Genomic DNA, 20,821 nt, shown 5'->3' on the forward strand with positions numbered 1-20,821 from the left:
ATGTTATCTCTGCCACATACTGGCTTTGTTACCTTGAGCAAGTTTCTTTCTTTGGGGGGAAGGGCAAGGGATTCCCACAATGCCTTTTTTAAAAATTGAGACATAATTGGCATATAGCATTACATTAGTTTTGTGTGTATAAAGTAGTGATTTGATATTTGGATATATTGCAAAATGATCACCACAATAAGTCTAGTTAACATCTGTCACCATATATAGCTACAAAAAGTTTTTTTCTTGTGTTGAGAACTTATAAGATCTACTCTCTTAGCAACTTTTAACTATGTAAAACAGTATTGTTAGCTGTAGTCACCATTCTGTACATTACGTCCAATTGCCTTATTTATTTTACAACTGGAAATTCATACCTTTTGACTCTCTTCATCCATTTTCCCATCAACTACCATCTGTTCTCTACGTTTGTGTGCATTGTTTGTTTGTGTGTTTGTTTTAGATTGCACATATAAGTGAAATATGGTATTTCTCTTTCTCTCTCTGACTTATTTCACTTGGCATAATGCCCTCAGGGTCCATCCATGTTGTCACAAATATCAAGACTTAATTATTTTTGTGCCTGAATAATATACCAGTATATATATGTACCATGTTTTCCTTACCTGTTTATCAATTTATTAACATTATGATTATTTTCACATCTTGGTTGTTGTAAATAATGCTGTAGTGAACATGAGATGCATATCTCTGTTCAAATCAGTATTTTCATCTTCTTCAAATAAATACACAGAAGTGAAGTTGCTGGATTTTTTTTTTTTAGATTTTTATTTATTCATTTTTAGAGAGAGAAAGTAGAGATAAAGAGAGAGAGCAAAGAGGGGGAGGAGCAGGAAGCATCAACTCCCGTATGTGCCTCAACCAGGCAAGCCCAGGGTTTTGAACTGGCGACCTCAGCATTCCAGGTCAACGCTTTATCCACTGCACCACCACAGGTCAGGCTGAAGTTGCTGGATCTTATGGCAGTTCTATTTTTAATTTTTACATTCCCACCAACAGATCATGAGCATTCCCATTCCTCTACATCACTGCCAACACTTCATTTTTTTTTTTTTTTTGTATTTTTTCTGAAGCTAGAAACGGGGAGAGACAGTCAGACAGACTCCCGCATGCGCCCGACCGGGATCCACCCGGCACGCCCACCAGGGGGCGACGCTCTGCCCACCAGGGGGCGATGCTCTGCCCCTCCGAGGCGTAGCTCTGCCGCGACTAGAGCCACTCTAGCGCCTGGGGCAGAGGCCAAGGAGCCATCCCCAGTGCCCGGGCCATCTTTGCTCCAATGGAGCCTCGGCTGTGGGAGGGAAAGAGAGAGACAGAGAGGAAGGAGAGGGGGAGGGGCGGAGAAGCAGATGGGCGCCTCTCCTGTGTGCCCTGGCCGGGAATCGAACCCGGGACTTCTGCACGCCAGGCTGACGCTCTACCACTGAGCCAACCGGCCAGGGCCTATTTCTTTCATTTTTAATGATGGCCGTCTGACAGTCGTGAGTTGATATCATGTTGTGGTTTTGATATGTGTCCCCTGATGATTAGTGATGTTGAGCATCTTTTTGCCTTTTCTTTCTCTTTTTTAGAAAGTGAGAAGCAGGAAAGGAGAGAGATGAGAAGCATCAACTCGTAATTACTTCACTTTAATTGTTTATTGATTGCTTCTCATACATGCTTTGACGGGGGGGGGGGGGGGGGATTTTTAAAGCTGAGCCAGTGACACCTTGCTCAAGCCAGCAACCCCACACACAAGCTGGTGAGCCTGTGCTCAAGCTAGATGTGCCGGCATTCAAGCCAGCGATGGTAGGGTTTTGAAACTGAAACTTGAGCATCCCAGGTCAGTGCTCTATCCACTGTGCCACCACCAGTGAGGCGGTACCATGCTGTTTTGATTACTGTGGCCTTGGAGCATAGTTTGATATCAGGTAGTGCAATTCCTCCAACTTTGTTCTTCTGTCTCAAGATTGCTATGGCTATTTGGGGTCTTTTTTGGTTCCATATAAATTTTTGCAATATTTATTTTTAATTTTATTTGGAAAATTAAATTTAACAGGGTGACATTGATCAGTAAGAGTACATAGATTTCAATTTTTGGAATATTTGTTCTAGTTCTGTGAAATACACCAATACACCGTTAGCATCTTGATGGGAGTTGTGTTGAATTTATAGTTGCTAGAAGTAGTATGGACATTTTAATGATGTTAATTCTTCCTATTCATGAGCACTGTATATGCTTCCACTTATTTGTAATATTTTCTTACAACCCTTTGTATTTCTTTTGTGTCACTTGTTACTTCTCTTTCATTTCTCATTTCTCATTTTACTTCTCATTTGGGTCCTCTCTCTTTTCTTCTTTTTTAAATTTAATTTATTGGGGTGACAGGGTTAACAAAATTATACAGGTTTCAGGTGCCCAATTCTACAAAACATCTCTGTAGACCATATTGTGTGTTTACCCCTCCAAGTCAACCTTTTGTTCTTCACCAATTATCCTCTTTTATACACTCCTCTGCTCCCTCCACACCTGCCAGTAATCACTACGCTGTTGTCCCTGTTGATGAGTTTTTTCTTTTTATTATTATTTTTTTCTCAATCCCTCCACCTTTGTCTCCCAGTGCCCCACCCCACCCTGACAGCTGTCAGCCAGCTATCTATCTATGAGTATGTCTTCATTTTATTAAATTCCACATATGAGTGAAATCATATGATACTTTACTTTCTCTGACTTTTCTTTCTCTGCGTTGTTTCACGTAGTATAGTGCTCTCAAGGTCTATCTATGCCAGTGGTAGTCAACCTGGTCTCTACCACCCACTAGTGGGCATTCCAGCTTTCATGGTGGGTGGTAGCAGAGCAACCAAAGTATAAATAAAAAGATAGATTTAACTACAGTAAATTGTTTTATTAAGATTTATTCTGCCTGACCAGTGGTGGCACAGTGGATAGAGCATCAGACTGGGATGCAGAGGACCCAGGTTCGAGGCCCCGAGCTCACCAGCTTGAGCATGGGCTCATCTGGTTTGAGCAAAAAGCCCACTAGCTTGAACCCAAGGTCACTGGCTCCAGCAAGGGGTTATTCGGTCTGCTGAAGGCCCGTGGTCAAGGCACATATGAGAAAGCAATCAATGAACAACTAAGGTGTTGGAACGCGCAATGAAAAACTAATGGCTGAGGTTGAACCAGGCCTGGGGCTGAGGCAGGGGCTCCAGCCAGGGCTCGAGTGGCAGGAGGAAACTTGCTGGTACTGCCAGTCTGGCCATTGTATATTCTTGACTCCTTTGTCGCAGATTTGCTGCCCATATATGTGTGGGTTTATTTCTGGGCTCCCTATTCTGTTCCATTGATCTGTGTGTATAGTTTTTATTCTACTACCATTACTTAGTAGTAAAGTAAAGATTACTATTAGTAGTAAAACTGTGAAAATCAAGGAGCGTGATACTTTCAACTTCGTTGTTCTTTCTTAAGATTGTTTTGGCTATTTGGGCTTTTTTGTGGTTCCATACAAATTTCAGAATTATTAGTTCTAGTTCTGCAAAAAATGCCATTGGAATCTCTGTGTGTGTGTGACAGAGATAGAGAGAGGGACAGATAGGGACAGAAAGACAGGAAGGGAGAGAGATGTGAAGCATCAGTTCTTCATTGCAGCACCTTAGTTGTTTATTGATTGCTTTCTCATATGTGCTTTGACCGGGGCTACAGCAGACCAAGTGACCCTTTGCTCAAGCCCGCTACCTTGGGCTCAAACTGGTGAGCCTTACTCAAACCAGATGAGTATGAGCCTACACTCAAGTCAGTGATCTTGGGGTTTCGAACCTGTGTCCTCTGTGTCCCAGTCTGACGTTCTATTCAGTGTGCCACCACCTGGTCAGGCTGCCATTGGAATCTTAATAGTGATTGCATTGACTATAGATTGCTTTGAGTAGTATGGACATTTTAATAGTATTAACTTTTGCAGTCTGTGAGCACAGAATATCTCCCCATTTGTATGTCTTCTTCAGTTTCTTTAATTTTAAGAAAATGTCTGAATCTAGAAATAATAGTTCTTACCTTCTAGTTGTGAAAATTAAGTGAGATGATGCACTTTGCCTGAAATACAGTAAAATTTAAATATCAGGTACCATTAAATTTTAATTGATTTGGGCTTCAAAGGGTAAGTAGTAATTTTTTGGAAAAGGAAAACATATGATTCGAGTCTGAAGACATAACATGAATCATGAAATCTATATGGTCATGAAACTAGAAACTAGGACAAATTCTGAAGGAACTGGAATGTCATGCAAAAGAATTTAGATGTACCCTTGAGGCATTTGGCAGTTATCAAAACCCTTTAATAAGCCTGGTAATTGAATGCTTAAGAGTTCAGTATGGTTGTAACAGATAGAACATATTAAAGCAGAGGGAAGGTCAGAGATGGGAGGATCTGCCTGTGAGTCGTTTAGCTGATAGACAATAGCTCCCTTTAATTAGTATTTGCTGCACTTCAAAAAAAGGTAGTGTTCCATAGACAGAATATATAGAGTACTTCTTTTAATGTAATGACTGTAGTGATCAGTTTATTACATAGATTAATCATTCTTTTTTTTTTTTTTTTTTTTTTTTTTTTTTTTCATTTTTCTGAAGCTAGAAACAGGGAGAGACAGTCAGACAGACTCCCGCATGCGCCCGACCGGGATCCACCCGGCACGCCCACCAGGGGCGACGCTCTGCCCACCAGGGGGCGATGCTCTGCCCATCCTGGGTGTCGCCATGTTGCGACCAGAGCCACTCTAGCGCCTGGGGCAGAGGCCACAGAGCCATCCCCAGCGCCCGGCCATCTTTGCTCCAATGGAGCCTTGGCTGCGGGAGGGGAAGAGAGAGACAGAGAGGGAAAGCGCGGCGGAGGGGTGGAGAAGCAAATGGGCGCTTCTCCTGTGTGCCCTGGCCGGGAATCGAACCCGGGTCCTCCACACGCTAGGCCAACGCTCTACCGCTGAGCCAACCGGCCAGGGCCAGATTAATCATTCTTGAATGTACAATCTCCAGAGGAGCAACAGGGTCTTTAAATACACACAAGTATTTCCATCAAATGAATTTTCACCCTTATATCCAGAGAGACCCAAGCAGTTAAAAACATAAGAAAAATAGGAGCTATTAGCTATGAATTAACTGGGAAACCACATACAAACCAAAGAATATGGAAGAAAGGGGGGAGCTGAAAGAACAAGGGTTAAAGGGTGGGGAGATGAAAGAGGTGGGAACAAAGCCCGTCACACTGTATGTACTAAAAGCTCCTATCCAGTTAAACTTAGACCTTAACATACGGGATGTGGGTAGATTTCAATATGGTTGGTCATAACTTTCACCTAAGACGTAGGTCCTTCAGCATAAAATGAATACAGAAGCAGCTTCGTGTTCTTTGCCTTTTCATATCTGTTTTGAGTTTGAAAGGATTCCACTTGAAAACCATCTCCTACAGGTCAGTGGAGCTTTTCTTCCCCATCCAGGCACACACCTTACCCACCACCCCTCATCTTGCCATTATCCAAATTTAAGTCAATAGGAAAGTTTTTAGTCTCAAAGCTAGGGTACGCCTGGAGAACTGGCTTGTCACACACACACTTCTCTGCTAGGAGGCAGTGCTGGTTCAGAAGTACAGTATTTCTAGTTTGTTGTTCCAAGTATGTACGTGTTTAACACGCAGCACTGCTGTGTCAGATAAACGTGCACAGGGGAAGGTGAGGCATGGGCTCATAGAAAGCAGTCAGATGGAAATCAAAAGGACTTTCTCGTTCAGAGTTCCCCTGTCTTTATTTGTAGAGGTTATCTAATAATTTTTTTAATTATATCGCATACTTCTGAGTCCATTCCCAAGCTATTCTGTTGTACTTTTCTCTATCTGTTTTGTAGATCTAAGCAATATCAGGCACTAAGGGATCATCTGGATTAGGATCACACAACAGAGAACAGATGGACAAGAGTACTTTTGAAATAGTGCTGGAGACCACTGTGATTGTAGAATATCAAGACAAATGCTGCCATTACTGTTAATATTTGGATGATAAATTCTTGTTGTAAATGCAGCCTTAGGTGGTTTGAAGGAGTAATCTGTTGGGAAATAAATTGTCAAAAAAAAAAATACTTCACCCTGATAGGGGCTGTCGTTTGGCCCATTATTGTAGCTTGCCAATGGAACATATCTCCAACAGGACCCGCTGAACACTGTGCTGGGGGGTCCCCTGCCAGGTCATTCAATTCCTTGTGGATTCTCTTCAGCGCCATCTGGGTTGTGAGAGGCGGGTGGCGGCAGCCCCCGGGGCGGGGACAGGGAAAGGGCGAGGGGGCGCAGGACCGATGGAGGGCTGAGCCCCACTCGGCTCCTGAGCTTGTGGCAGTGGTCACATCACCCGGCCGCGGCCTCTTTCTGCGCTGCCTTCCGAACAGCCGACACCGCCGACTACAGACTACAGCGTATTTCTGAACTTTATTTTTATGGATTTAAACCAGCCAGTTCTGACATGGCTTATTTTCATTTTCTTTTTCTTTCTTTCTTTTTTTTGGTTGGTCTTTTTCCTAATATAGAAGTTCAGAAGTACTTAAAAGTAGGTCAGAGTTTTAATTAGTTGGTAGTTAAATTTAAACATTTTAGAGTTTTAAGCTTTATGTGATTGGCTTTGAGAATAGGTACCATGATTTTTTCAAACTTTTGTCTTTCTCTCTAGTGTCTGTTACATAGTAAGTACTGAATAAATTTGTTGTTAAACAAAAATCAAACCAAACTCCATAAATGCGAGACCATATCATTTGAAGTAGACACTTCTATAACACTGGGGAACAAAATTTTTGTTGCATCCACAGAAACGCTTGTTCTTACCTAATATGAGTGTGCTGATCTCAAATCTGACATTAGTTTTTCTCTGTAAGCTACAGTTTTTTTGCAATTCAAGATTTTAGATTTTCATCTTATTGTAAAATTTTCAACATTTAGTTTCACATAATGAAGTAGAATGTCTTCTTGGGCATCATCTTTGTGAAAATATAATAATTTGTATAATGCAGTAAATACACTAATATACTAAAAGATAAGATTGCATCAGAATTTGTCTACAATTTTGAAACAGAACATATTAAAACACTTATTTTAATCTTTAATATTTACGCAAAACTTATTTAAATTCTATTCAGGCAAAAATTTGCGTTTGTAGCTCTTACGTTTGAGTACTTGTTGAGGACAATTTCGTTTGATGCTCCAGCAATAGTCTGCTCATCACTAACAGCTCCAAGATTTTCGGGAAACTTATCAAGGTGACTGTTCAGGAAGTGAATCTTTTTGTTTGTTTGTTTTGGGGGGGTGGGTTGTGTTTTGTTTTTTTCTCTGAAGTTGGAAACGGGGAGGCAGTCAGACAGACTCCTGCATGCACCCGACCAGGATCTACCTGGCATGCCCACCAGGGGGCGATGCTCTACCCATCTGGGTGTTGCTCTGTTGCAACCAGGGCTATTCCAGCACCTGAGGCAGAGGCCATGGAGCCATCCCCAGCACCTGGGCCAACTTTGCTCCAATGGAGCCTTGGCTGTGGGAGGGGAAGAGAGAGACAGAGAGGAAGGAGAGGGGGAGGGGCGGAGAAGCAGATGGGCGCCTCTCCTGTGCGCCCTGGCTGGGAATCGAACCTGGGACTCCTGCACGCCAGGCCGACGCTCTACCACTGAGCCAACCGGCCAGGGCCCAGGAAGTGAATCTTAACGCTCATGTTACATCCAATGTCATGGAAAGCCAACAGCATCCTTTGAACCAGAAGTTCATAGTTTTCTGTTTTTTTGTTGCCAAGGAAGTTCTTTGTAACTGCCACAAAAGATTGCCATGCTGCTTTCTCCTCCTTATTCATCTTCCTGGCAAATTCTTCATCATGTATGAGGGTTTGGATTTGAGGTCCATCGAATACACCTGCTTTTATCTTCTCGAAAGACAAGGCAGGAAAAGCAGAAATAATATGTTGAAAGCATTCACTTTCTCTATTCAAAGCCTGAACAAACTGCTTCATTAAGCCAAGTTTGATGTGAAGTGGGGGGAAAATGATCCTGTCTCAATTAACTACAGGTTCATTCACAATATTTTGCATCCCTACTTCCAGAGCTTCAGGTTTTGGCCACTCCTTCTGTGTTCAGTGTTTCTCCCAAGCTTGGCTGTCCCACAAACACAGAAAGCAAGGATACTTCATGAAACCTCTCTGTTGTCCTAGCAGGAAATTTACCATTTTAAGATCCACACAAAACTGACTGGGCAGTGGCACAGTGGATAGAGCATCCAGCTGGGATGTGTAGGACCCAAGTTCGAGACCCGGAGGTCACCAGTTTGAATACAGGCTCATCTGGTTTGAGCATAAAAGCTCACCAGCTTGGACCCAAGGTCACTGGCTTGAGCAAGGGGTTACTCGGTCTGCTCAAGGCCCATGGTCAAGGCACATATGAGAAAGCAATCAATGAACAACTAAGGTGTTGCAACAAAAAACTGATGATTGATGCTTCTCATCTCTCTCCGTTCCTGCCTGTCTGTCCCTATCTGTCACTCTCTCTGTCTCTGAAAAAAAAAAAAGATCCACACAAATGATCCAGTTATGCTCCTCATACTTCAGAAAGTTGAGGACAATTTTTATATCATTCTACTAAATCATTCAATTTGGGTTGGCTAAACTGCTGAGGGGTTAATGACTGCTTGGCATAAGAAAAAGACCCTTCAGATTCTACAACCATTTCCTCATGCATCTTATCAAAATATAGTTGATCACCATGTTCACTTTCTTCGTCCTTAGAATAAATAAAACCATTGAAAACTGGACTGGGAGTGTCTCAGAGTGGGGGATAGGTCGTATTGCTGAAGGAATATTAGGATATGCAATCATATGCCATTTTTTCTTGCTGATGCCCTTTGTATGGATCAGACAGAAATAACAGTCACTGCTGTGGTCCTTAGGTTCACGCCAAACCATAGGAATAGCAAAAGGTATTCCTTTTCATTTTCCTTTTGTCCAGTCATGAAGCATTTCCTCACAGTTATGACACACAATATGAGGAGCCCAATTCTTGTCTTGATCGCCAAGGGGAACTTGAAAATAGGCAATATATGCACGTGTCACAAATGACGAAATATTGTGCCTTTGACGTTGAAGTGTGTAACAGCCACATAGATAACAGAAGGTGTCAGGACTATTCTTACATTTATGTCTACTTGAAGAAGCCATGATTCAATCTTAACACAAAATAAGAGGGTGTTTTTTTATCAGATAATAATTTTTTGCATTTAAAAACAACTACAATTATGTAAAAGTGATGTTTGTAAAACATTAATTGCCTTGTGGTTATGTTCAATCCAAGAGTCGTTGCCCTTTAACTCCAATTTAAAAACCAATGCATACCATTAACTGTAACAAAAATAAATTAAAATTGCATAAAAACTAGAGTATGCACCAAAAATCGGATTTCAGGTTGAAATCAGCAATGCAGAAATATATAGAAACAATTCTAAAACCTCATGAGACAAAAAATGAAAAAAGTTTGTTCCCCAGTGAATTCATAACACATGGCTGATTTTTGTATGATCTCTAAGGTCAGTGATTCTCAAACCTGGACAATTAGGGGAACATTTGACAATGTCTGGATACATTATCTAATAAGGACAGAAAATTTGTTATGAAAAATGCCACAGAGCCCTGGCCGGTTGGCTCAGCGGTAGAGCGTCGGCCTGGCGTGCGGGGGACCCGGGTTCGATTCCCGGCCAGGGCACACAGGAGAAGCGCCCATTTGCTTCTCCAACCCCCCCCCTCCTTCCTCTCTGTCTCTCTCTTCCCCTCCTGCAGCCAAGGCTCCATTGGAGCAAAGATGGCCCAGACGCTGGGGATGGCTCCTTGGCCTCTGCCCCAGGCGCTAGAGTGGCCCTGGTCGCGGCAGAGCGTCGCCCCCTGGTGGACGTGCCGGGTGGATCCCGGTCCGGCGCATGCGGGAGTCTGTCTGACTGTCTCTCCCCGTTTCCAGCTTCAGAAAAATACAAAAAAAAAAATGCCACAGAATAAAGATTTGAGTTTTAAGCATCATTAGCTCATTTGGTATTTTGTGACAATGGTAAAATTATAATGGTAAAATTATTTTCAACCGTGCTGACTTTTATCTCATGTAAAATGACTAAAATACTCTAATACATGGCAATAAAAAAGATTAAAGGAACTATTATAACTCAATAATAAGACAAATCAATTAAAAATGGGTAGGGATGGATCTTGAACATGTTACATTAAGTGAAATAAATTAGAGGAAGACAAATACTATATAACAGTTATATATTAAAATTTTAAAAGCTGAATTCATAGAAGCATGGAGTGGTACTTACAAGGGTCTGGAGGAGGTGGGGGGATTGGGAAGTGTTGGCAAAGGGTACAAACTTCTAGTTATAAGTTCTAGGGATCTAATGTACAAAATGGTGATCATTGTTAGTAAGGCTCTATTATATACTTGACAGTTGCTAAGAGAGATCTTAAATGTTCTTACCACAAAAAGGAAATGGTGATTATGTGACATTATGAAGGAGTTAGCTAACATTATGGTGGTAATCATTTTGCCGTATTTCAGTGTATTAAATTAAAATTAGTACAAGATACATTTTAAACTTGCACCATGTTATATTTCAGTTTTATCTCAATAAAACTAAGGGAACAATGAGCAAAAGACTTAAATGTACATTTCTCCAAAGAAGATATTCAAATGGCTAGTTACATATGAATATAAACTTCCTGAGGGCAAATACCAAGTCTTAGTGGTATCTTTATTTTCCATGGATAATACTCAATACTAAGAACATAGAGAAAAAGGAACATCGTAAATGCTTAATGTATAGTTTTGATTAAGGAAAGTTTTAAATATCTTTTAAAATAACTTTTAATTATATTTTTTCAGATCTATCAAATCTATTCAAAGCGATCTGCCGAGGATATTTATAAAATACTGACATCATACAAAGCTAATTACCTAATTGTAGAGGATGCTATCTGCAATGAGGTGGGAACCGTGAGAGGCTGTAGGGTTAAAGATTTATTAGACATTGCAAATGGCCATGTAAGTAACCATTTGGGAAATTAAGTCTTTTTGAGAAAAATGACTTTATTTAAACTTGTAATCTTTAAATTTTATTTTTGGAACTTAAGACTATATAAGTTATGTTAACAGTTGGGGGGAACTTTTTAAAAATAATTTGAAGTGGTTTTTTGATGTACAAAAGAAAAGTGGGGTTTTATTGCAAAACAACAACAACAACAATATGTGGGTTTCTTCTTCATTGCCTATACTTATGCATGTTCAATACTTATAAACAAAGGATGCCTGGGGGTGTAAAGTCAGCATAGAGAATGTAGTAATACTTTGATAACTACATAGGTATGGTGCCAGGTGGGTACTGGGACTATTGGGGAACACTTTGTAAAGTATATGATTGTCTAGTCACTTTACTGTACACTTGAAACCAATATAAAATAATACTGAAAAAAATGAGCATTTATAAACAAGGTGGTATAATTTGATTTGAATTTTATTTTAACTCAGTTATCTAAATAGCAGCTGGTTGCAATGTTATATTCTTATGTTGAGATATTTCTTGTAATTAGATACATATCTAGAAAAATTGCTTACTAAATTATCATAGTTCTTACACTAAGTTCCTGTTATCCACAAAAATTAGTGTATTCAGAACCACTTTAGTTGTTAGAACTCAGTTATATATTAATTTTTCATTGATTTCAGCCATTTTACCGAACTATCTTAGCTCTTAGCCTGCAGTATAAACTGTATGTCTAGCAACTAAGAAGACCTCATAGGGAGTGTGTTGTCTGTAATGGGTACCTTTATTCCTGGGAAAGCTGAGGGTGGAGAACGTTAGGAAAAGTTTGTTAGGTCATGCTAGGTTGGAGTGCATATTCTATTCAGGTTGCAGCCAAGATTCTCTGTCTCATCCTAAATAATTAGCTCTGTCTTCCTAGACCAGTTTGGAGGTGAGAAATTAGTTTTTATGTTTTTCACCCTTCTCTTTCTCCATGACCCCTTAAACTTCTAATATAAACTTACTGTTTTCTGCTGCATGTATTTTGAATTTTCTCTGTTGTAACTTTATGTCTATGATCTTTAATTGGTGATAAAATGGAATTTTATTAAACATCTGTTATTTAATAATTACTGCTGTATTGCCTATCTGCTATCTGAAGCCTTTTTATTCTGCTTTAGCTACCTTTTTGCTTCATTTTGAAGATCAGGTTACTTTCATATAATGCCAGTCACGGACTTAAAGCTAATCTATCATTTTTATTTTTTTTGAGAGAGAGGGGATGGAGGAAAGAGAAAGAAGTATCAACTTATTGTTTTATTTAGTTGTGCCATTGATTGCTTCTTTTTTTTTTCTAAAGATTTTATTTATTGATTTTAGCTAGAGGATGGAGAGAGAGAGTCGGGGGAGGAATGGGAAGCATGAACTCATAGCTGCTTCCTATATGTGCCTTGACCGGACAAGCCTGGGGATTTGAACCACCAACCTCAGCATTTCAGGTCAACACTCTATTCACTGCACCACCACAGGTCAGGCTGATTGCTTCTTATATGTGCCCTGGCCAGGGCTCAAATCAGCTACCTCAGGGTCCAGCCAGCACCCTTGTGATTGAGCCAGTGTCCTCAGAATCATGCTAGTGACCCAAGGAGGGAGCCGGCAGCACTGGGATCGAACCGGTGATCTCAGTGCTCTGGGACAATACGATCTACTGTGCCACCGGCCAGGACACATATCATTTTCCTTTTAAAGTTGGCTCTCTGAAGTCTTTTGTAAGCATTAGAATAACATTTAATGTTTTATAGAAAATCCTTCAAGTTAGCTAAGATATCTTAGTGAAAATCATTAAGGTGAGATGTAAAGGTTTATACTGGATAAGTCACAAAAATTTACTTGCTTACTAGGTAATTGTAAGACAATTCTATACCAGGAGAAGTGTTTGAATATGCATTAAGAATATAATGTAAGGTGGGGCAAAAGTAGGTTTACAATTGTGAATTTGCAAAACAAACTTTATTCTTTTACTTATTGTGCCTGACCTGTGGTGGTGCAATGGATAAAGCGTCGACCTGGAACACTTAGGTCGCTGGTTCAAAACCCCTGCCTTGCCTGGTCAAGGCACATATGGGAGTTGATGCTTCTTGCTTCACCGCCGCTCTCTCTCTCTCTCTCTCTCTCTCTCTCTCTCTCTCCCTCTCCATCTCCCTCTTTCTCCTCTCTCTAAAATAAATAAAAATTTATTTATTGTATTATTTTCTATATGAGTAACTGTAAACCTACTTTTGCCCTACCCTATATGTTAGGTTTCTCAGCCTTGGTAGGCTCCTTCATCAAGTTCTTCAGAGGAATGATAATGGACTATAGAGACAGAGCCTTCTGGATATTAGGATTAAATCTTTTAAAAATTGGAAACACTTTATACTGGTTTCTCAATTTCATTGGGAAGCTCAAAAGTTTAGTGTACATGGTGACTCTTATGAAGAAGCTTTTGTTTTTATTTTTATTTTTTTAAATATATTTTTATTTATTAATTTTAGAGAGGGGAGAGAGAGAGAGAGAAGGGGGGGAGGAGCAGGAAGCATCAACTCCCATATGTGCCTTGACCAGGCAAGCCCAGGGTTTCAAACCGGCGACCTTAGCATTCCAGGTCGATGCTTTATCCACTGCGCCACCACAGGTCAGGCGAAGCTTCTGTTTTTAAACAGTGTGAAATGTTTGCTAAACAATGTAAGGTGGTCCGTATAATATATTTCTACATAAATATACTCATTTGTGCATTGATTACATAACTTTTATAAGCTTAATAAACTTTTTAATATTATGTTTCATATCTTTTGATAGGTGGTTTGTGAAGAGGGTGACAAGTTAACCTACTCAAAATATGGGCGATTTTGTCATGAGGTCAAAATTAACTATTCTCCATATGTGAATTATTTCACTAGAGTATACTGGAACAGATCCTACTTTGTATATAAAATCAACACTGTGATATCCTTTCAGTCTTGAAAATAGCAGAGCCTTCATTTCAAAGACATATCATCTGAAGTAAAATGTGATTTTCTTCCACCAACGCGGTGTCTTTTGGAAATCAGAGTGTGGACATTTGAAGTGTTGCTGCTGCTTTTCCCCTCCTGCCTGTAACCAGATCGACAGTTCTGTAGGGAACGGAAGATTCAGCATTACTGTCCTTTAGTAAAATGTCAAATCTTACCACTCTGCAATATTTCAGCCAGGTATGATTCTTATTGTTACATGGTCTTTAAAGATTTCACCTTCTAAACTATTGTAAAAATTTCCTCATAAATCTTCATTTTATCATAACATTGATCTTGAATTTGAATATATTCAAGGTCTGAGTATATTTCTTAAACATAATATTTAATATATGCTTAATGTGATATAATTATAGAAGGAGAGAATTATTCTTGTCTTCAAGGCAGTTTCTAAAGGTATTTTATGGTTTATACTAGAACTGAAATATTATAATAAAAAACTTAGTTTAAATGTTAGCTGAAAATATGTGACATTTAAATTTAAATGGATATAAAGGGAAGTGATTTTTTAAAAGATTTATATAAAGATATATCCAGCCTGACCAGGTGGTGACGCAGTGGATAGAGCGTTGGAGTGGGATGCGGAGGACCCAGGTTCAAGACCCTGAGGTCGCCAGCTTGAGCACGGGCTCATCTGGTTTGAGCAAAGCTCACCAGCTTGGACCCAAGGTCGCTGGCTCCAGCAAGGGGTTACTCAGTCTGCTGAAGGCCCGTGGTCAAGGCACATATGAGAAAGCAATCAATGAACAACTAAGGTGTCACAACGAAAAACTAATGATTGATGATTCTCATCTCTCTCCGTTCCTATCTGTCTGTCCCTATCTGTTCCTCTCTCTGACTTTCTCTCTGTCTCTGTAAAAAATAAAATAAAAAAATAAAGATATATCCAGATTTTCCATGATGCTGCTTACTCATCTTTCATTTATATGTGAGCACTTCCTTAGTAGTATATAGTGCATGATATTGCATTTTATTATTTTGTGACTATTATGTGGTTAGCTTTTGTCACTTAGGCTCATAAAGTTGATACCAATTTAATAATGATTAAACAGTAACTCTTGATACTGATATACCTTTTAAAAGACATTTACAAGAATGTTTTTTGGGTCTTTAAAAATAAGGATATGGGGTATACAGTGTATTCACATTTTCTGCTGAAGTATTAGATTAAAAAAAGTCTTTATCAGGATAAAACTATGTACCCTAAATTGACAACAGTTTCTGGAGATATGTGCAGATACTGTTAAACATTCTTTTGCATACAGATATTTATTATAGCCCTGGCCGGTTGGCTCAGCGGTAGAGCATCAGCCTAGCGTGCGGAGGACCCGGGTTCGATTCCCGGCCAGGGCACACAGGAGAAGCGCCCATTTGCTTCTCCACCCCTCTGCCGCGCTTTCCTCTCTGTCTCTCTCTTCCCCTCCCGCAGCCAAGGCTCCATTGGAGCAAAGATGGCCCGGGCGCTGGGGATGGCTCTGTGGCCTCTGCCTCAGGCGCTAGAGTGGCTCTGGTCGCAACATGGCGACCCCCAGGATGGGCAGAGCATCGCCCCATGGTGGGCGTGCCGGGTGGATCCCGGTCGGGCGCATGCTGGAGTCTGTCTGACTGTCTCTCCCTGTTTCCAGCTTCAGAAAAATGAAAAAAACAAAAAACAAAAAAACCCAGATATTTATTATAAAACAAAAGTGCTATTATTTATGAAACTTGGTATAGTCTTCAACATAGAGGACAAAATGACAAATATAATTCACAGCAGTTTCATAGTCTCAGTGCTCTGTTCCTTTAAGTTAAATGTTTTCATTTTTTTTTTTTTTTATTTAGACAATTTTAACGGGGTGACATTGATCAATTGGAGTACCTAGATCAGAGAAAACATATCCAGATCATTTTGACATTTGATTATGTTGTATACCCATCACCCAAAGTCAAACTGTTCTTCATCACCTTTTATTTGGTTTCTTTATGCCCCTACCCTTCCCCCACCCCTCTCTCTCCTCCCTTCCCCTCCCCCTGGTAACCACTGCACTCTTATCTATATATGTGAATCTCAATTTTGTGTCCCACCTATATATGGAATCATACAGTTCTTAGTTTTTTCTGATTTACTTATTTCACTCAGTATAATGTTATCAGGGTCCATCCATGTTGTCGTAATTTGAACCCTGGCTGGATAGCTCCGTTGGTTAGAGCATTGTCACAAAGGTCAGAGGTTGCGAGTTCAATCCCGGTCATGACACATACAGGAACAGCTGGATGTTTCTCTCTCTCTCTCTTTTTCTCTCTCTCTCTCTTTATCCCTTCCTCTCTCACTAAAGTGAATAAAAATTTTTTTTTAAGTTTTCATATTTCTAATCATTTATTAAAAGAAAATCTAAAATCATTTCTTTGGCTTTATGAAGAGATTCAGGATGAATATATCTTTTTTTTTTTTCAGGATGAATATATCTTTTTTTTTTTTTTTTTTTTTTTTGAGACAGAGAGAGACAGGAAGGGGAGAGAGAGAGATGAGAGCCTCAACTCATAGTTGGATCACTTCTTTAGTTGTTCATTGGCCCCACATGTGCCTTGACTGGGGGGCTTAAGCTGAGCCAATGACCCCTTGGATGAAGCCAGCGACCTTGGGATTATGTTGATGATCCTACACTCAAGCCAGTGACCCCGTACTCAAGCTGGCAAGCCTGCACTCAAACTGGTGACCTCGGGATTTTAAACCTGGGTCCTCAGCGTCCCAGGTCAATACTCCATCCACTGCGCCACCACTAGTCAGGCTGAATATATCGTTTTAATAAAATGAGATGCATGTATATATGTGTTTAGTGAACAGGTTTTCAAAATTTTCACTTTTCAAAGTACTGTAAAAATTGCAGTTTTATTACTCTACATGAGAAGGGAACATCTTTTCATTATCTTTATTTTCTGTAATATGTTTTAAAAATACAAAAGCACATTCATTCTAAGACTAGCGCTAGCATGCTTTGCTCTTTTGAGGCTTAAGAATTGTTTGATGGCTGTGTCATATATCTGGTACATTAGTTCTATTGGTTCTCATTTCATGCTTTTATGTAATTTTTACCAATTATATTAAGATAGGTGTAGGCAGACTATTTCAGTTTCTCTGTACATCTTAATAGTGAGTCACTAATATTTAGCTTCGAGCCTTATGAAGATATTACCTAAGTACATACTGAATAGTCACATGATAATACTCATGATTAGAACATATAAAACATCTTGATTTAAAAGTCAGCTAGCATATTTTGAAAGGGAAGTAGAACAGCCTGGTTCTTCTATAGCATGAAATAACTGAATTTTTATTGATTTACATTATGATCTAATATGCTGAATTAGTTTGTTGTGGGTTTGTTTTTTTTTTACATTAGTGCGTTGCTTTTGCTTTTGTCAACTTATTTTTTAAATAAAAGAGATTTGGAGAAACTTTTTTTAAATTTGTTATTCTTTTTTATTAATTTTAATGCAGTGACATTGATAAGTCAGGGTACATATGTTCTGGAGAAACTTTTAATTGAATTTTCTAAATGAATGAATTTTTCATTTAACATCAGAGGAAAGGAAAATGTGAACTTTAATATAGAAAAAAATACTGGATATGGGAGATAACATTATTTGTTTCTATATTCACTGTAGTTAAAACAATAGTACTAGAAAACTTTGAGTGAGGAGCATTTAGTTAATTTCCTTACTTATTTGTAGATTAACAAATGACCAAGAATTCTGCAAGTAATTCTATTTGAGTACCTGGAGAGTCCCTGAATAGGAACATAGAACAGGGACAGAGTTCAGTGCCCTGAGGCAAAGGCCACAGTGGCTCCACTGACAAAACTACTGAATGCAGTACTGTGCACAATAAGGGTAGAATTAGCAATTCTGATTAATCAATAGGTGGGGATGTTTGAGCTACTCCCTTGCCCTTTTATCTGCTCTAAAAAAGTCCCCCTTCCTCGCTTTCTCATTCTTGTCCCTGCTTCTATTTGTGTGTATCAGTAAATACCTGTATGGACTAGGGGTCAGGGCTGTCTTGTGAAAACTGTATGGGTGATTGTGAGTTTGTTTCCCCTAGTCCCTTGGTGCACTCTATGTGGTCTCGAGTAGTCATTGTCTCCACAACAGGTAACTTACAATTGTTAGATTTGACAATAAAGATTTATGTAGAAGCAAATTTATGGTTTTTTATGTGTGAAAGGAATTTCTTGAAGAAATACAAAACATACTTTGCCCTTGCTGTTGCTAAACCATTGAAACAAGTGGCTTAACTTTTTTATTTCAAAGTTTACTTTTTATTTTCCAAAAATATTATCCATTTCTTTTCCATAAAAATATTTGGTAACTTTTTCCTCATCGTTAAGTACAAGAGAATCCTCACTATGCTCTTTATACTAATAAGCAAATCTTTGTTAAAGGCAGTGTTGGGCAAATAAGTTTGTAAAACTTGTGATATTTGATTTTGCTCATTTTTATTGTTAAAAATGGCCGCTGACAAGGTAATGGCTGCTACCAGGTGAAACGGCTAAATACCTTCCTGCTTGGGAAGGGGCTTTGTTATGCTAATGTGTGCTGGAGGAGGGGTTTACACACCAAAAAATTTTAAGAGAAGAAGGAGGAGGAGGACGGAAACCATTTTTTTTGCAGAGAAGGCAGCCAAGATGGCAGGGTGCTGAAAGAGAAGCCAGTTTGTGCAGAGATGAGAAGAGAGAAGGAGATGGGGAACCAGAGGAGACTGAGGCTGGTGGGGGGCCTTTGATTCTAGGAAAGCCCAGATGTGTCAGTAGCTTTGTGAGCACTGAATGAATGGGGTTTGGAGCCCTGTGTGCATGTGTTTACTTGCCCGCCGGGGGTGAGGCTAGAATAAAAAATGGCCCACCAGTTTTTGGCTCCGCTGTTTCTTTACCATCGGTCCAAATCTAATGGGAACCTGTACATGCCTGGCTGTGACAGTGGCAACTACTGGCCATACAGGCAGTGATGGGGGTTTTAACTTGCTAAATTCATTTATTTAGCTTGCAAATGTCAAACAATCAACAAATAAAACTTAACTGATAAAGTATGTGGTATTGACCCTCTCTATACTGGTTTATATTTTTTCTATCTTTGTCATCTGTCTTGGTGCTTTTTGTTAGAGTGGTAGGTTTTACAACCTAGGGAGTATGCATTGTACTTCAGAACTTTTTTCTTTATTATTTTATGTATATAGACAGCATGTTTTTTCAGGATATTAATCCAAATCGCCAATACCCTCAATGTTGTGGCACTCATCCACACAGTCCACATTGATTCAAGATAAAGCAGAAATGGAAATCAAAATGTGTTACAAATTAGGCGCGAAAAATATGCTTATTTTTTAAATTATGAATTTCTTGAAGGGAACAATGAATTGCCATCAAATTGAACTGTTTTGTTTTAGAAAAGTTGTTTTTTGACCCTTTTTATTCTGAACTGTTAAAACATTTTGATGACTTGTGGATAAAACTGGTACCTCTCTAAAAAATTGATGGGGTTTCTAAAAGTTGTATGTCAGTTTATTTTTTTGGTAAATTTATTTTAAATGCATGAATATTTAAAGAGCATATGTTATGAAGTATTCTGTATATTTAAGAACCTTCTATAAAGCAAATAACATCTCAATATATTCTCTCTTATTTGACCAGTTTCTAAAATAGTTTTTGCTGTTTGCTGATAGTTTTAAATCCCAATATGTATTAAAATCCCAGCCCTGAAAAGTTGCAAGTACAATTCAACAATTTCTTATTGAAACAATAGCTCATTATTAAGTTTTTGAATGTGTCGAATTAACAATTTAAGTAAAATTAGATGTACAAATTTCAAAAGAATATATTTGATTGAACTATGTTTTTCTACTAAGGTTTCTAAACATTAAACTTGTTTTCATAATTTTAAAAAAGGAGCATTTTAGGACAAGATTTGCTGGATATAAAATACAGGCATCTTTGAATCATTTCTGTTTATAAGTTTCTTAGAATTTGCAATGTTTTAATCTTGACATGAATAATCCTATGTGAAATTCTATAAGAGATACATTGAACTGCTGACCCTTGTATTCAATGGAATAATAGTTTCAGAAAGAAACATATTCCCAAGTTACAGTTTGAAATATTTCCTAAAGAATCCTTCCATATTTTATGTTAATAGTTTTGCACAGCTATTTAACAAAGATGAATACAACTGGTTTTATGTATTTTGATTCCTGAATCATATCTGTGGCAAAGAATAATTAGATTAATATGTTTGTCCTGTGACTAAGGTTATATCTTTCCAAAGGAATAAAAGTTAACTTCAATAAATATAAATCCTTTAAAAGAGTTGGGGTACCAACTAGTTTACTTCAAATTTTTGTAATATGTACTTATTATCAGGAATAAAATGATTGTATGTTTAATTATTTTTCTTGTTATGTTTCCATAATAAAATTCTTTTAAAAATTGTAGTCATTTTTTTGCCTGACCAGGCGGTGGCGCAGTGGATAGAGCATCGGACTGGGATGCAGAAGACCCAGGTTCGAGACCCCAAGGTCGCCAGCTTGAGCGTGGGCTCATCTGGTTTGAGCAAAATCCCACCAGCTTGAACCCAAGGTCGCTGGCTCCAGCAAGGGGTTTCTTGGTCTGCTGAAGGCCCGTAGACAAGGCACATATGAAAAAGCAATCAATGAGCAACTAGGGTGTTGCAACGCGCAATGAAAAACTAATG

The 20,821-nt window shown here is 39.0% G+C and overlaps 1 protein-coding gene across 7 annotated transcripts in view; it reads left to right on the forward strand.

Moving 5' to 3' along the window:
• Positions 1-19,773, forward strand: part of DPY19L4 (dpy-19 like 4) — a 96,691-nt gene extending 76,918 nt beyond the window's left edge. For 6 of the 7 annotated variants that reach the window (XM_066379147.1, XM_066379146.1, XM_066379144.1 and 3 more), the window contains 2 exons: positions 10,916-11,074; positions 13,890-19,773. In XM_066379147.1, coding sequence (XP_066235244.1) covers positions 10,916-11,074; positions 13,890-14,054 — 324 coding nt within the window. In that variant the 3' untranslated portion in view covers positions 14,055-19,773. Of the gene's footprint in view, positions 1-5,881; positions 6,552-10,915; positions 11,075-13,889 lie in introns of those variants that run through there. The other variant, XM_066379150.1, reaches the window with a different exon arrangement.
• The last annotated feature ends 1,048 nt before the right edge of the window (positions 19,774-20,821 follow it).

This window comes from Saccopteryx leptura, chromosome 3 (assembly GCF_036850995.1).
Source record: "Saccopteryx leptura isolate mSacLep1 chromosome 3, mSacLep1_pri_phased_curated, whole genome shotgun sequence".
Taxonomy (NCBI): domain Eukaryota; kingdom Metazoa; phylum Chordata; class Mammalia; order Chiroptera; family Emballonuridae; genus Saccopteryx; species Saccopteryx leptura.